The sequence below is a fragment of the Canis lupus genome, chromosome 31 (assembly GCF_003254725.2).
Source record: "Canis lupus dingo isolate Sandy chromosome 31, ASM325472v2, whole genome shotgun sequence".
Classification (NCBI taxonomy): Eukaryota; Metazoa; Chordata; class Mammalia; order Carnivora; family Canidae; genus Canis; species Canis lupus.
Window position 1 is genome coordinate 31,178,171 of NC_064273.1, and position 14,981 is coordinate 31,193,151.

The 14,981-nt window shown below is 38.3% G+C and overlaps 1 protein-coding gene across 3 annotated transcripts in view; it reads left to right on the top strand.

The window, feature by feature from the left end:
• Positions 1–13,561, top strand: part of MORC3 (MORC family CW-type zinc finger 3) — a 40,162-nt gene extending 26,601 nt beyond the window's left edge. For all 3 annotated transcript variants that reach the window (XM_049104513.1, XM_049104515.1, XM_049104514.1), the window contains exons 12-17: positions 32–106; positions 1,097–1,142; positions 2,709–2,875; positions 6,209–7,097; positions 8,399–8,556; positions 12,056–13,561. In XM_049104513.1, coding sequence (XP_048960470.1) covers positions 32–106; positions 1,097–1,142; positions 2,709–2,875; positions 6,209–7,097; positions 8,399–8,556; positions 12,056–12,209 — 1,489 coding nt within the window. In that variant the 3' untranslated portion in view covers positions 12,210–13,561. The remainder of the gene's footprint in view (positions 1–31; positions 107–1,096; positions 1,143–2,708; positions 2,876–6,208; positions 7,098–8,398; positions 8,557–12,055) is intronic.
• Positions 13,562–14,981: the final 1,420 nt, after the last annotated feature.

Here is a 14,981-nt window from a genome sequence, read left to right on the forward strand (position 1 = left end):
CGTGTTATTCCCATGTGATTTTTCTGACTAGAAATTGTGATGTTCCAGAAGAACCTGAAGATGAGGATTTGGTGCATCCTACTTATGAAAAAACCTACAAAAAGAAGTGAGTGTTGTACTAATGTGTGATGGGGAAATAATGCCCAATTTATTAACAGCGGAGGCTGTGCAGCATTAGTTGATGCTTCTCCAAGATCAAGCTAGTACAACCCAGAAAAGATTATGACCCCAAAAAATTATGATGTGGATGTATAATATTGTGTACTTTTTTGGGTTTTGGGGTTTTTTAAGTTTTATACCGTGGATATCTGCTCTTTTTTTTTTTTACCTACTATGTAATGCTGTCTTATCTGCAAGATAGCTTGCATACAGAATAGTTTGTCTTTTTTTGAGTCACACACAGATGAATTGTAAGTGAGCATTGCCCACCATGAGCTTTTAGTCTTAACAGAGAAAGTGAGATATGTGCATTACTAATGAGAAGCTGACGAGTACTAGAAGGCATAAACCAGTCCTGTTGGGAAGCCTATAAGGAGAGATGACTTCTGGTTGGGGATGGGAAGGGAAATACGGATCAGTAATAGGTCTTGAAGGATGGGTTAGATACGAATGTATAGGAAATGGTGATTGGTTCATCTTTAGAGCAAATATATGAGTGGGCATGATGGAAAATGAAGGAAGAGAGAAGCTGGGCATTGAATGATAGCCCTGGTGAACTGTAGGCTAGTGTGCACACAGAGGCTGAGTTCATGCAGAACTTCTAGGCAGTTTCGATTTAGAGCATGGTTTTTGAAGATCCATTAGCAGGACTGTGAATAAAAAGGCTAATTAGAAACCTGGGTCTGAGAATAATGCTGGTCAGGGTGGAAAGCTTAAGGCACACATTGGGCATTACTGAGATAAGAGGTGGAAAGCATTTCCCTGCCTAAGGGCTTGCCACTGATGATAATGAAATGAAATTGAAGCAAAGTTTAGTATACATATCTAAGTGACTCAGTAGTAAAATGGCAAGTATGTCATTGTGAAACCAAATTGAAAAATAATTAAATTTAAATATATTAACTTTTCTCATCTTTTGTGTTTTTTCTTTCTTCAGAGACAAGGAAAAATTCAGGATCAGACAACCAGAAATGATCCCTCGGGTAATTAATGAAACCTTCCATTTTATATCTGTGTCTTATATTGGGTAGTGGCTAGTTTAACAAATAGTTTTAAAGCTTAGGAGTTATATAACAAATTGAAGTGATTTTGTTTATTCAGTTCACATACTCCTTTTCTTACATCCCTCCTTGTCCTCCTTCCTAGCCCAACAACTTCATTCAAAAACTGTTCAATCTTACCCTATATAGTGACATCTTCTGAGGATAGGCAGGCATTAAGAATCTTACTATTGGGTACCTGGGTGGCTCATTCAATTAGGCATCCGACTCTTTGATTTTTGGCTCAGGTGATCTCAGGGTTGTGAGATGGAACCCCAAGTCGAGCTCTGTGCTGGGCATGGAGCCTGCTTGGGATTCTCACTCCCCTTCTTTTTCCCTCTGCCCCTCCCCTAGAAAAACAGGAAAAAAAAAAAAAGAATCTTACTGTCACATAGGCAGTTAAGGAAAAGATCACAGGAAGCCTTGGGGAGGAAGCCTTGGGGAGCCATGTTCTAGTACTAACCTGGACCAAAGCTACAGTGTTTTTCTCTTTGTTGACCAGTCTCTTCCTTACTGGTGCTTTCTGGTGTTAAAGAGCTTTTTCTGAGTATATGGGTAGGCAGTTGTACTTACGTAAGGAAGTTCTGGTTTACTGCAGATGTGTGTTTGCATTTAGTTATATTGAAATGTTTTCTTATGTAAAGGGTGAAGGTTTTGAGGTGAGAACAGAGTTGATTGAAAAGGGGGCACCTGGGTGGCTCAGTCAGTTAAACATCTGCCTTCGGGTCAGGTCATGATCCTGGGGTCCTGGGATTGAGCCCCGGGTGGGGCTCCTTGCTTAGTGGAGAGCCTGCTTCTCCCTCTCCTCCCCACTTGTGCTCTTGTTATCTCTATCTCTCTCTCTCTCAAATAAATAAAATCTTAAGAATGGAGTGAAAAAGAATAATGGGCTTACTTATTCTAAAGGCATTATCTTTGACTTTATTTTCAATTTCTTTCTCTTAGAAAAATGAAATTTTTTTTTTGAAAAATGAATTTTTTAAAAGATTTATTTAAATCTTTTTTTTAACTAGGGGAGGGGCAAAGGTGGAAGGAGAAGTAGGCTCCCTGATATAGGGCTTGATCCCAGGACCCTGAGATGATGACCCAGGCCAAAGGCAGATGCTCAATTGACTGAGCCACCCAGGTGCCCCAGAAAAAAGAATTTTTAATTGTATTTTAGTAAGTCCTGTATATATAGTACAGGCAGTAAATCTTGCCGTAAAAGACCAGATAGTAAGTACTTGCTTTGTGGGCCATATACAGTCTCTTGTTGTATATTCTTTGTTTTGTTGTTTTGTTTACACCTTTTAAAAATGCAGAATCATTCTTCCACTCACTTGCAGGTTGGATTTGATTATTGGCCTATTTGTGGCTTCTTGGTGTAGCATAAAGAATTTACATCTTTAGGATAGTTCTCAATGTTTTCTGGGATATGGGGAAAAGGGAAAATAATATCTCATGTTTAGGGGCATGGCATAGTAGAAAAAAAAAAAAGACCTTTAGGATCAATTTTTTTTCTTCCAACAGATTAACGCTGAACTCTTATTTCGGACACCCCCCGTGTCAGGTCAAAGCTTTTCTCCTGTGAAGGAAAGTGTTCCAAGAGGACATCTTTCAGAAGTGGCAAATACTTATGCACCGAGACTTATAAATAATCATCGAGGTTCACCCCAGTCTGAACCTGAGAACAACAAGTCAGTGGCTAAAATATGTTTTTCCATTTAGGGAATAAATATTAAACAGAGCCTTTGGCAGTAATGCACTTCTGAGAAGTTGTAGTGTATATGCATGTAAAAAGTCTTAAGGATAAGTTAATTTGCTTTTATTATCTAAACCTGCTGCTGCCCCACTTACGTCACCTATTTAATCAATTTTTAAAATATCAATTGTATTCATTGTGGAATTTGATCAAATTTTCACCTCTATGAAATTCTGGATAGTATGAAAATTTCTGCTTTTAAAATTGCCAATATCGGGATCCCTGGGTGGCGCAGCGGTTTGGTGCCTGCCTTTGGCCCGGGGCGCGATCCTGGAGACCCGGGATCGAGTCCCACGTCGGGCTCCCGGTGCATGGAGCCTGCTTCTCCCTCTGCCTGTGTCTCTGCCTCTCTGTCTCTCTCTGTGTGACTATCATGAATAAATAAATAAAATCTTTAAAAAAAAAATAAATAAATAAAATAAAATTGCCAATATCTTATGTAAAGAAAAACAGGAAGCAATTAATGATACAATGCTATAATGTTACCTGTGACCTAGAAGTTCTTAGCTTGTGGCAAGCTCTATATTTTGAATGAGTAGATGGAGAAGGAAGAAAGAAATGTATGAGTGATATGAAAATTGAACAATTAGCTCTCTGGACTGGAATGGTCAGGGAAGGTTTTGTGATGAGATGGTACTTGGTTTGGTTCCCGAGATTGAAAGATTGAAATACTCTTTGCAGGGGGCCCATTCATAGGGAATAGAATGAATACAGGTGAAGGAGAAAACATGATGCCAGCAAACTGAGGAATCTGACTACACTAAGTCTTTTTGTTGAAAGATAAACATTGAAACTAGGTTCCCTGAGATAGTGGAATGGGATTTTCTGAGAGGTTTTGTAACCCTTTCATTAAATTCTCAAAGGGTTGAGGGGGGCGCTTGGGTGGCTCAGTTGGTCATGGGATCAACCTCTGAGTTAGGGCTCCCTGCTCAGTGGGGAGTCTGCTTCTCTCTCTGCTCCTCCCCCTACTTGTGCACTCCGTCTCAAAATCATTAAAAAAAAATCTCAAAGGGATTTTTGGTGTCCAGAAGGATTAGAAATAACTGCTTTTATGCATATATACATCAGAAGGGTATGTTCTAAAATAGTTCACTGTTTGTAACCTTCATATTTGGGGGCTGGATTGCGACTTCACTAAAAATTTGTGTGAGTTGTTTTTTTTTTTTTAACTAATCTCCATAATATTCTTGTTTTTCTTCTTAAAGATGGTTCTAAACAACGTAAGAAAAAGTAAAATCTGTAAAGTTTACAGATAATGGAACTTATTCTTTTTTTCTTTAAGGAGGGAGAGGCAGAGTGAGAAGGAGAGCGAGAGAATCTCAAACAGGCTCTACGTCCAACCTGAGCCCAATGCGGGGCTCGATCTCACAACGCTAAGATCATGACCTGAGCCCAAATCCAGAGTCCTACACTTAACAGACTGAGCCACCCAGCTGCCCCTAGAATTTATTCTTTAAAGTGACTTAGTCCATCCAAGTAGAAGAGAAGAGAGAAATTTTTTATTAATTTTTAAAGCCTGAAGAATTTAAAATTTGAATTTGAGAAAAATAAAAGCTTTTTTTTTTTTTTAATTAGATCTTTCAAAATAAAGCCAAAGACTGTGGAAAGGTGGTACCTAAACTAAGTCTTGGAAAAGATAGATAGGAATTAGCTTGGTAAGAAAATAATAGAGTAGCTACCAGTTACATAATTAACTCCATGGAACCCCAGGCATGCTCCAAACTTCGAAGCATTGGGTACTTCTTAAGGTAGAAGATGGGTGAGAATAAAAGGTTCGTTAAGGAAGAATAGTTCTCTAGACCTCTTTACAGCCTGCCAAGTCTGGCCATGTGGCTTTTCCTCCTCTGTCAGAATGTAGAATGTTTTCCTTCTGGAGCACTTTGACTGCTGAAGATGTGGGTGTTTTAAGAGGAGGGCTAAGGGAAAGTGAGTACTAAAGGGTGAGAACTCTGGCCCCGATGGCCCTCATTGGGTCCTCAGGGGAAAAGCACTGGGTGGTGCTGAGTTTGAGCACCCTTTGCGTTACGGGGCCAGCTCGCACTGCTTCTAGTTAGTCTCACTCTGAAACCTAAAGATAGGCAGAGATCACCAGATGTACAAACTGAAACAGGGAGCAGAGGAAACCCTGTGGAATTTACTGGGAGGTGGGGAGGGGTTGAACACACATTTCTTGGAAAAGATAAGCAGGTGGAGGGTAGAAAAAGGAAAAGACAAGGTACAAGAGGGTCAACATCTAAATTAGAAAATTTCAGAATGGGAAATTAGAGGAAGCAAAAGGGAAGAAATCATATGACTTCCACTAAATACACAGCAAAAATGTCTGGAAAAAGATCCATTCTAAGAAACATCATTATGAACTTTTAGAACACCAGGGAAAATAATTTTTTCAGGGAGGAAAACCCAGGTTACCTTTGAAAAGATCAGGAATCAGAATGGCAGGAACACCATATGGTACATGACAATGGAATGATGCTTTTAGAGTTTTGAAAAAGTAATTTCCAACCTGGAAGTCTATATAAAAACCAAGCCAGCAATAAAATTGAGAAGTGAATAAAGATACTATCATCATGTAAACTATCACATTTTTTATGTCCTGTGTACCCTTTCTCAAGATTTTATTGGAGATTGTGCCCCTTTGATTTATGAGAGTAAACCCAAGAAAGAGAAGAACCTTTCTTGAGGTGGAGGAACTAGGAGGGCTAAACACATAGGGCCCAGACAATAAACCAGTACAGATAACCCTCTGAGGGGGAGCAAAAAGTATCCACTGGTGTTTAATTCATAGAAAACTAAGCTAAGCCGATGAGGAAAATGAGGCAGTTTTTAATGCCAGGAAAGTAGAAAGGATAGGGCATGCTGGTTTAGTTTGTGGCCCACCTCTGATCACTGAGCGTTGGTAAAAATTAATGAGCAAACAGGAGTGGCATAGCCATTCATTGAGCACTGGAACGCAAAAAGCAGACCTGGGTGGGTAATGGCATTCCCATTTGGCTGTGTATACACTGACATGCCCAGAGGACAGGAAGGGAAGGGATGTTTGGCAGTTTGTAGAGCAGGTACTTTAAAGCAACCTAGTAGTCTTTTTCCTCAGCTGTACAGGAGAAAATCCTCTCTACTTCCTTAAATTCTTGAACAGTACTGTGTAACCATTGTTTTAAGTGAGCATGGACATTTCTCAGAATTTCAAGATAGATTACTGCAAGGTCATCTATTTTGTTTCTTTCTCTATTTTCTTGTCTTATATTTTATATATTAATTTTTTTTCCAGCCTAAAACGGAGACTTTCTACTCGTTCATCAATTTTGAATACAAAGACTCGGAGATTGAATAATCAAGCATTTGAAAATGCAACTTATAAAGATGATGATGATGAAGACGTCATCATATTAGAAGAAAACAGTACTCCCAAACCTGCAGTAGATCATGACATTGAAGTGAAGTCAGAACAGAGTCACATCGAGCAAAGTGGTCATCAGGTTGAGCCTGTGGCTGATAAAGAACCTTGTGCCCAGACTGGTTCATCAAGCACCTTATCCTCCAGGTGTGATCAGGGAACTACTGCGGCCACCCAGACTGAAGCTCCAAGTATAGTTGTTAAAAAGGAAGAAGCACTTGAAGACGAGATAGATGCACGAAATGATACAGCTGTGCCACCATCCTGTGTGGAAGCTGAAGGAAAGACCCAAGAAACCCAGGAAACCTTTGAAAAATCTGTGGGTGACGCTAGTTGCCAATTGAATGAACTGAGAAATGAGCTGCTTTTAGTTACCCAAGAAAAAGAAAATTATAAAAGACAGTGTAATGTGTTTACTGATCAAATCAAAGTGTTACAGCAGAGGATACTGGAAATGAATGACAAATACGTGAAGAAGGAAACTTGCCATCAATCTACTGAAACTGATGCTGTGTTTTTACTTGAAAGTATTAATGGCAAATCTGAAAGTCCAGACCATATAGCATCTCAGTATCAACAAGCTTTGGAAGAAATAGAAAGGCTGAAGAAACAGTGTGGTGCTTTGCAACATGTAAAGGCCGAATGCAGTCAGTGTGCCAGCAATGAAAGCAAAAGTGAAGTGGACGAAATGGTTGTGCAGCTTGATGATGTGTTTAGACAGCTAGACAAATGCACTGTTGAGAGGGACCAGTATAAAAGTGAGGTGAGTGTACTATTCAGCATAATGAGAGTCCTGGGAATTCCAAGGCGTCTGAATCACAAAGAACTGCCAGTTGCTAGATTGGGATAAATTACTTAAAAATATTTCCATGTATTGACTGTTGCCCCACTGCTTCTCAACTGGGGACTGGTCCTCCCGGGGTCACATGGAAATGTGTGTTGAGGAGATGGATGTTGGTAGAATTTAATGGGTAGTAATTGGGTATGATAATTTCCTGTAGTGTACTGGAAATTGCTGTGTAATGAAGGATTGTCCTCAAAATATGGTTCTCATTCTCATTGAGCCACTCAGTTGCTTAATATAGAAAACATCGCTCCATTATTAATAGGCCCTACAATAACCATATAGATGATGATGTCCTCATTTTATAAATGTACCTTGTATTAGTTGTGATTAGGTTTGTTGGCCGGTGATAGCGCCATAGAACGGCGATAGTTCTACAGGCATCAGGGACAGCAGGCTCCTACATGTTGTTGCTTTGCTCCTCCGTGTGCAGTTATGGTCAGAGGTGGCCTCCAGGTCCAGTTCTCATATATCGATGTTCCAAGCAGCAGGAAAGAGGAGGTGTGCACTTCCTAAAAGTTGCTGATACTCCACTTGTCAGAACTTAGTCATCTGGCTAATGGATGCCTTGGAGTGTAGTCTCTATTCAGGGTTCTTCCACTGAAGAAGGAGGAGAAAAGATGGTAGATGTCAGAAGACAAGTAGTAACCTCTGCATATACCCTCCATTCACATTTGGATAGCTCCTTTTAAAAACATGTATTTTATATGTTAACGCGGTATTTGAAAGAAGGATTTTCTGCTAAAGAATTTGGAAATAGGATGGTGATCTACTGCCCCTTCTTCCTGGAAATAATGCTGACATAACAGCTCATTCAAACATTCATCTTGATCTGTTGGCTCGGAGCTAGATGACAAAATATATAAAAATCAATATGAACTTTTGGTTATAACTTAGAGCTCTGAGTGTGCAAGAAATGAAAGCCACTTTGACATCAACATGATTTAGGCACTTATAATTTGGTTTTCCTGTTTTTAGATACCATATGTTTTCAGTCAAGCGGTAATTAACATTTTGTATTCTTTGAATGTGACAGGATGTCAAGGAGAAACCAAAACAAATGAAATTTTGTTGATAGAAAACCATCGTGGGTGTTCTATTTGCCCTTTTTTGATGGTAATTTTCATCAAGCAGAAGGAAGGGTCTTTACATTTCTTAGCTTAAGTTAGTACTTTGGCATTAGCATTTTTAAGTTTTACAGTTATGAAATTTTTTTTCAGGTTGAATTATTGGAAATGGAAAAATCACAAATCCGTTCACAATGTGAAGAACTGAAAACTGAAATTGAACAATTAAAATCCACAAATCAACAGTTAGGAGCAGATGTTTCAACTTCAAGTAACATAGAAGAATCTGTAAATTATACTGACGGGGAAAGGTAATATCACATGAGGCATGACGCTGGGGCTGCCTTCTGGTTAGCATAATACTTGCTAGCACATCTCAAACAAATAGTGCTCAATCAAAAGAACACTACCCTTCAAAGAATGAGCAGTTTAGGTTTATCTTTTTTTTTTATTTTTTTTTTTATTTTTTTATGATAGGCACACAGTGAGAGAGAGAGAGGCAGAGACACAGGCAGAGGGAGAAGCAGGCTCCATGCACCGGGAGCCTGACGTGGGATTCGATCCCGGATCTCCAGGATCGCGCCCTGGGCCAAAGGCAGGCGCTAAACCACTGCGCCACCCAGGGATCCCAGTTTAGGTTTATCTTAAGTGAAATAGGAATTTGGAAAGAATAAAGCACTTGATTGGTTAGAGTGGCTTGGAATGCTGTGTGGGGAAAAGTGGAAAGTGAGATATCAAAGAAGGTGGTAAATTTGGCCATGACTAGAAGACAGGAGACTATTCCATGAAACCTAATTTTCTACCTGGATTTCCTTTTGTACTTGCCATTTCTTTATGGTTTGCTGTCCTCATTTTACTATATGTCATCCCCAGTGTTAACTTTCAGATAATCACAGAATTATTAGAAATTGCCGCAGTACAGATGATTAATAGTTAGAAGTTCTGTGAAAACAGGAACATAGGAAGTGAATGATTACCCTAACTCAGTAAGATATAAAACAGGCTTGGGGTTTTGTTTTAGTTTTGAGTGTGGGGGAGGCAGATGCTCAGATAGGAGAGGATGATGGTGCTGGTGGTATGTCGGTGACCTACCATCAGAAAGTAGCCATTAAGAACTAAAAGGAGGCAGCTCTTCCTGCTCATAGAGTATGACTTCAGACCTAAAAGGCACCATCATTGAGAAATAATCTTCCACCATCCTGACCTCAATTATATTACCTTGTTTTTTAAGTTTTGTTTTTTTTTTTTTTTTTTAAGATTTTATTTATTCATGAGAGGCAGAGACCCAGGCAGAGGGAAAAGCAGGCTTCCTGCGGGGATCCTGATGTGGGACTGTGTCCCCGGACACCAGGATCATGATCTGAGCCAAAGGCTCAACCACTGAGCCACCCAGGTGCCCGGTTAAGTTTTTAAAGGATTTCAGTAGGGCAGCCCTGGTGGCTCAGCGGTTTAGTGCTGCCTGCAGCCCAGGGTGTGATCCTGGAGACCCAGGATCGAGTCCCACGTTGGGCTCCCTACATGGAGTCTGTTTCTCCCTCTGCCTGTGTCTCTGCCTCTCTTTCTCTGTGTGTCTCTCACGAATAAATAAATAAAATCTTAAAAAACAAATAAAAAATAAAGGATTTCAGTAAATCTGCTCATGGAAATGAAGTAGAGCAGTACACGAAAGCCTAGAGGGGTAAGGTCAGAAGAAAATACCAGGTGGTGTTTTTCAAAATGAGAACCACAAGCATCTCTGGTGCTTGTAGAGATGCAGATCCTTGGCCTGCAATGCAGTTTATTAAATTGGGAACTTTTTTTTTTTAAAGGTTTTATTTATTTATTTGTGGGAGATAGAGAGGCAGAGACATAGGCAGATGGAGAAGCTCCTGCAGGGAGCCTGATGTGGGATCTAGGATCATGGGATCACAACTTGAGCCAAAGGCAGATGCTCAACCACTGAGCCACCCAGGTGCCCCAAATTGGGAACTTTTAAACAGTTTCAGGTACTTCTCTTGCACACTGACCTTTAAGTAACTGTTGATCATTCATTCATTTATTTTAACTGATCTTTTAAACCTGTGCTTTCCAAAATAGTATACGAATATGTGGCTACTGACACTTGAAATCTGGCTGGTCTGATTTGAGATGTGCTTTAAGTGTAAAATAAAAATATTGAAGCTTTAGTAAGAAAAAGAATGTAAAATACTTCATTAAATAATATATTTTGATTATGTGATGAAATAATATTTTAGTTACATTGGGTAAATGTAAAACTGCCATTAAATTTACAGTTGCATTTACTTTTTTTTTTTTTTTTTTTTTTACCATAACTATGTGAACATTTTAAATTGGTTAGGGAGCTTGCAGTATTTCTCCTGGACAGTGCTGTTCGGTTCACTAGAAATAAGAATCTGTGGCATGTCCAGTAGATAGGAGAAATTAGCCAGGACAATCGAAAGACTTAAAAAAGATGTAAGAGGATCCTTGGGTCATATTAGTCTTTTGTGTACTTTTCATAAAGATAAAAGATTGTGGTTACAACAAAGGGGACATTCTTGGTAAGGCTGTAGGATGGTTAATAACTTCTGGAAAGCAAAGCAGAAAAGTGTTTGAACCCTGGACCTCTGATCAAAGATGAGTGGGGAAGCTTGGACAGAACGTGGCTGGAGTGGGAATGATGTAAAATTTTATCCATGGGGCAAAGGAATCTTAGGATCCAAGCTCACAAAACATGTTTAAAATCATATATTACTGTGCATTGTCAACTTAGGGATGAGCATCTTGGCTCTTCAGACATTTCTGCCTTAGATCAGTATCGAAGCTAAATGTGGGCTGCTTATATTTGGGTGAGGAACAGAATAAGAGCAACCAGCATTCAGTTCCTAAGTTTCACTCAGTCTTTGAAGCAAAGGCTGCTGAATAGTCATAGGTCTTTAAAAAGTCTAGGGTGTTGGGGGCACCTGGGTGGCTCAGTTGGTTGTGCATTTTGATGTCAGCTCAAGTCTTGATCTCAGGGTCGTGAGTTTGGGTGCCATGATGGGCTCCATGATGGGCATGTCCATGCTGGGCATGAAGCCTGCTTAAAATAAAAAGTAAAGTCTAGGATGTTGATATTCAGATATATGTATATAAATATGGAAGGAAGGGTAATGATCATCTAATCCAGGGATTCCCAATGTTTTTAGCAAAACACTATTCCCTATAAATGCACAGTAAAATGGATTATCAGTGAACTATAGCATATTGAAAGGTTCAGAGAAATCTTGATTTACAAAACTTGTTTTACATTATTTAGCCAAGAGTTTTGTAAGCTTATCTGATCATAGAACCATTTCTCTTTCCTCTTACACAAGGGTAGATATCTCAAAGAACACATTTTAGAGAACAGTTCAGTTTTATTTTCCTCAGAGGCTGAAATTGAAGGAGAGGCATTCTTATTCTGAGACCAGTGTTCTCACTAGTTTATCACTGCTGTTTTTCAGGTAACAATATTTTATATTTTAAATCACACCTCGTAATTAATTATATGTATTTTACCAGTCCATGTTTTCTCCAATAGCAAGTTAAAGTCGTATTAGTTAGAACCAAACAGAGCCAGCAGTTGATGAAACAGTCTACTTACCAAGAGATAAATACTATTTATCTCTTGGTAAGTATAAATACTATTTATCTCTTGGTAAGTAATTTATCTCTTGGTAAGTAATTATTAAGTTAAATTATGGATTATTAAAGTAAGCGAATTCATGTTTCACTTAAATTTGAGGCCCCAGATGAATATTAAACTGTGTTACAACGCTCACCTAATCGATGTAATATTTGTATCTGCAGCCTCAAACTCCGATCTCTTCGAGTTAACGTAGGACAGCTGTTGGCCATGATTGTACCTGATCTCGATCTTCAGCAAGTGAATTACGACGTTGATGTGGTTGATGAAATTTTAGGACAAGTTGTCGAACAAATGAGTGAAATCAGTAGTACTTAAGGTCTATTTTATGTGAGATAATAAAAAGATTTGCTTGGTCCTGTGGTTGTATAGCTTTCAGAGTTGAAACCATTTTGTTTTATAGATATGACAGGTGACAGGCTGAAGAACCATGATCTTACTGTATTCTATGCATTCAAGTGTGGTCACAGATACTGTGGGCACACGGTCACACCTTTTGAAATGCCTGCAAATCGTTCTTAACTGAGCAGCTGAACAGCTAACTCATGATTCTGTTTTGAAGTGTAAATACTTGTAATTAAGTCTGCACATATTTTTTTATTACCCTAGAGGACTTAAGTGTTTTTCACCAAGAGCTTTTCAGGTTACCCCTAACCTTTGTGCAATTTTTTCTGGTTCCCAAAGTGTATTTTTCTCTGAAGCGAGGGCTGTGCCATAATACAAATGGGAATGTTACCTTTGATTTTCTTACAGAGAAGTTTAAACAGGATTTTTTAAAAATGGAATTACGCTCCTGATAAGATAAGTTGTAAGTGAATTGAACATTAATGTTTCTTTTCTATAAATTCTTACCTGCTGAAATATTTTATTCATGGAAATAAGGTAAGCAGAAATTCTCAATCCATTTTGCCAGGATTTTCCTTGTGCTGAGATTGCCAATCATGGTTAAACGCAGTGTTTTTATAGAACAAAGAAATGATCTTTAGTATAAAAATATACTGGCATCAAAAATACTAAATGTCCCACCACATTTACTTTGAAGCCCATTTTTGGCTGTGTAGTCAGCATGGAGTGGGCACAATAATCGTTTAATATTTCTTTTTGTGAAATTTCCTGTACAACCTTTTGTAGGATTACTACAGGTTAATGAGAGTTGAGGAAGACAATCTTTCTCAAACAGTACGGCATACCTTTCATTAAATTACAGACCTAAGTGTTTTATGTCCTGGAGGTAAACAGCAAACTGCCCTAGGATTATAGTGTTACATGCCATAAAAATTATGCTTTATTGGTCCCATGTTTGTGCAATTTTAAAGAGATGGCTTTCTATTAATTATAACTATGTATATATAATTAAGAATCGTATTTTCCACAACTGAAATGTGCATTATTTTTTTCAAAGTTTTACCATTGCTATTTATTTTTACTTTTGTTTCTGAACATTCAATACATGTTTCTTTTATATGTATGCTTAATTACATGTCTTTCATATACAATATTAAATTTTTACTGTACATTAACTTCTAGAAAAAGCAAATAAATGAAGGTTGTTTTTATTTGCTTGATAAAGTAATTGAAAGTGTATTTTTGGTATGAAGCTGGTTTTCTGTCCTAATTGTATCTGCCCAAATTTTAAAATATCTTGTAATAAAATAAAAAAATATATATGATGGCTTACTCTTCAGATACTACTTTTAAAGAATTCTATATTCAAATTATATTTTGGAAACTAAAGCTGTCCATTGATCCTCAAGTTGAGCTCATTTTAAAATCTATTAATTACCACTTCTATTTAGGAGACTAAGACTGCTCCATTAAGACTCTAAAAACTGAGCTCATCTTGAGAGAGTGTGTGCGTGCGTGAGTGTGTACGTGTATTTTACACTCAAGAAGAGACTCTGTCAATCATTTAGCCTCAAGAAACCTTGCTTAAACGATAGCGGCAATATAGAGCATGTCTCAGTTTGTGAATATTTATGTAGCAGTTGTTTCTGGAATTTGCTATTTTTCCCTCCTTTGGGTCAGCTATATTCTTGCAAAAATATATATATTTTACATGGCTGTTATCTGGCTTAATGGAAAGTTAGTCACAGGATTAGTAAGTTTGCTTGCTCAGTTGATTCTTCGGAAGTACTTACATTTTTTTCACCCTTTAAGAAAATGATTGCCAAGATACGATTCTTTGAAAATGTAGCTAACAAGATTTAACAGAACAACAACATAGGCTTTCATGTATATATCATATTTAGGTAGAGATATCTTTTATTAAGTTAAATTTGTAAAAGGCTAGTGTGGGAGGACAGCATTTAAACTAATCATTACTTAAAAAAATAGTATGAGGAATTAAACCAGTGTAGTCCACAATCCCTGCGAACAGGACCCACTGAAACTAGCAAAGCATTCGTGCAGCAGGGGTGGTGTGTGGCATATCCATGTGTCTTTTATTTGGGCCTCAAATTCCTAATGTGGGCAGGTACTGCTGGGGACTCAGACTTAATTCTCGTGATCAACAGCCCATTCATTCATTATTTGTCATTGAAGAATGATTAAAGTGATACATCTGGTGGTTTTCACCTCTTGCTGCGTATTAGAATTACCTGGGTCTCTTAGGAATCCTATGCAAGGATGCACACCATACTAATTAAGTCAGAGTCTAGGTTTGGCGCAGGTATCAGATTTGTAAGGCCTCTCAGCGTGCCACTAGAGCTGAGAACCATTGATCTTTACCTTCCTGTGATGAGTGTTTACAAATGTTGAACTCAGTTGGTTCCTGAAACAAACTCAGGATTTACATGGCCTCTTTCTCACGGGGGCGAGCAAGGAGGGGGAAAGGGGAGCATAGTTGGTGCCCAAGTTAGAAATGTAAATGGAACAGAATGGTATAAAGTGAAAAAGACGTACCCACTGCTTGCTTAGCTATTGTTAACCACTGTTGCTTTTTCTGTGTCCTTCCAGAAAATATTAGCTGCATACATATACACATTCATATATATGCATTCAGTTTACATTAAGTTTTATATCTTTATATTTGGTTATATATTTGTATCTCAAGTTTTCACAAAGGTAGTACACTATATAATTGGTACTTCG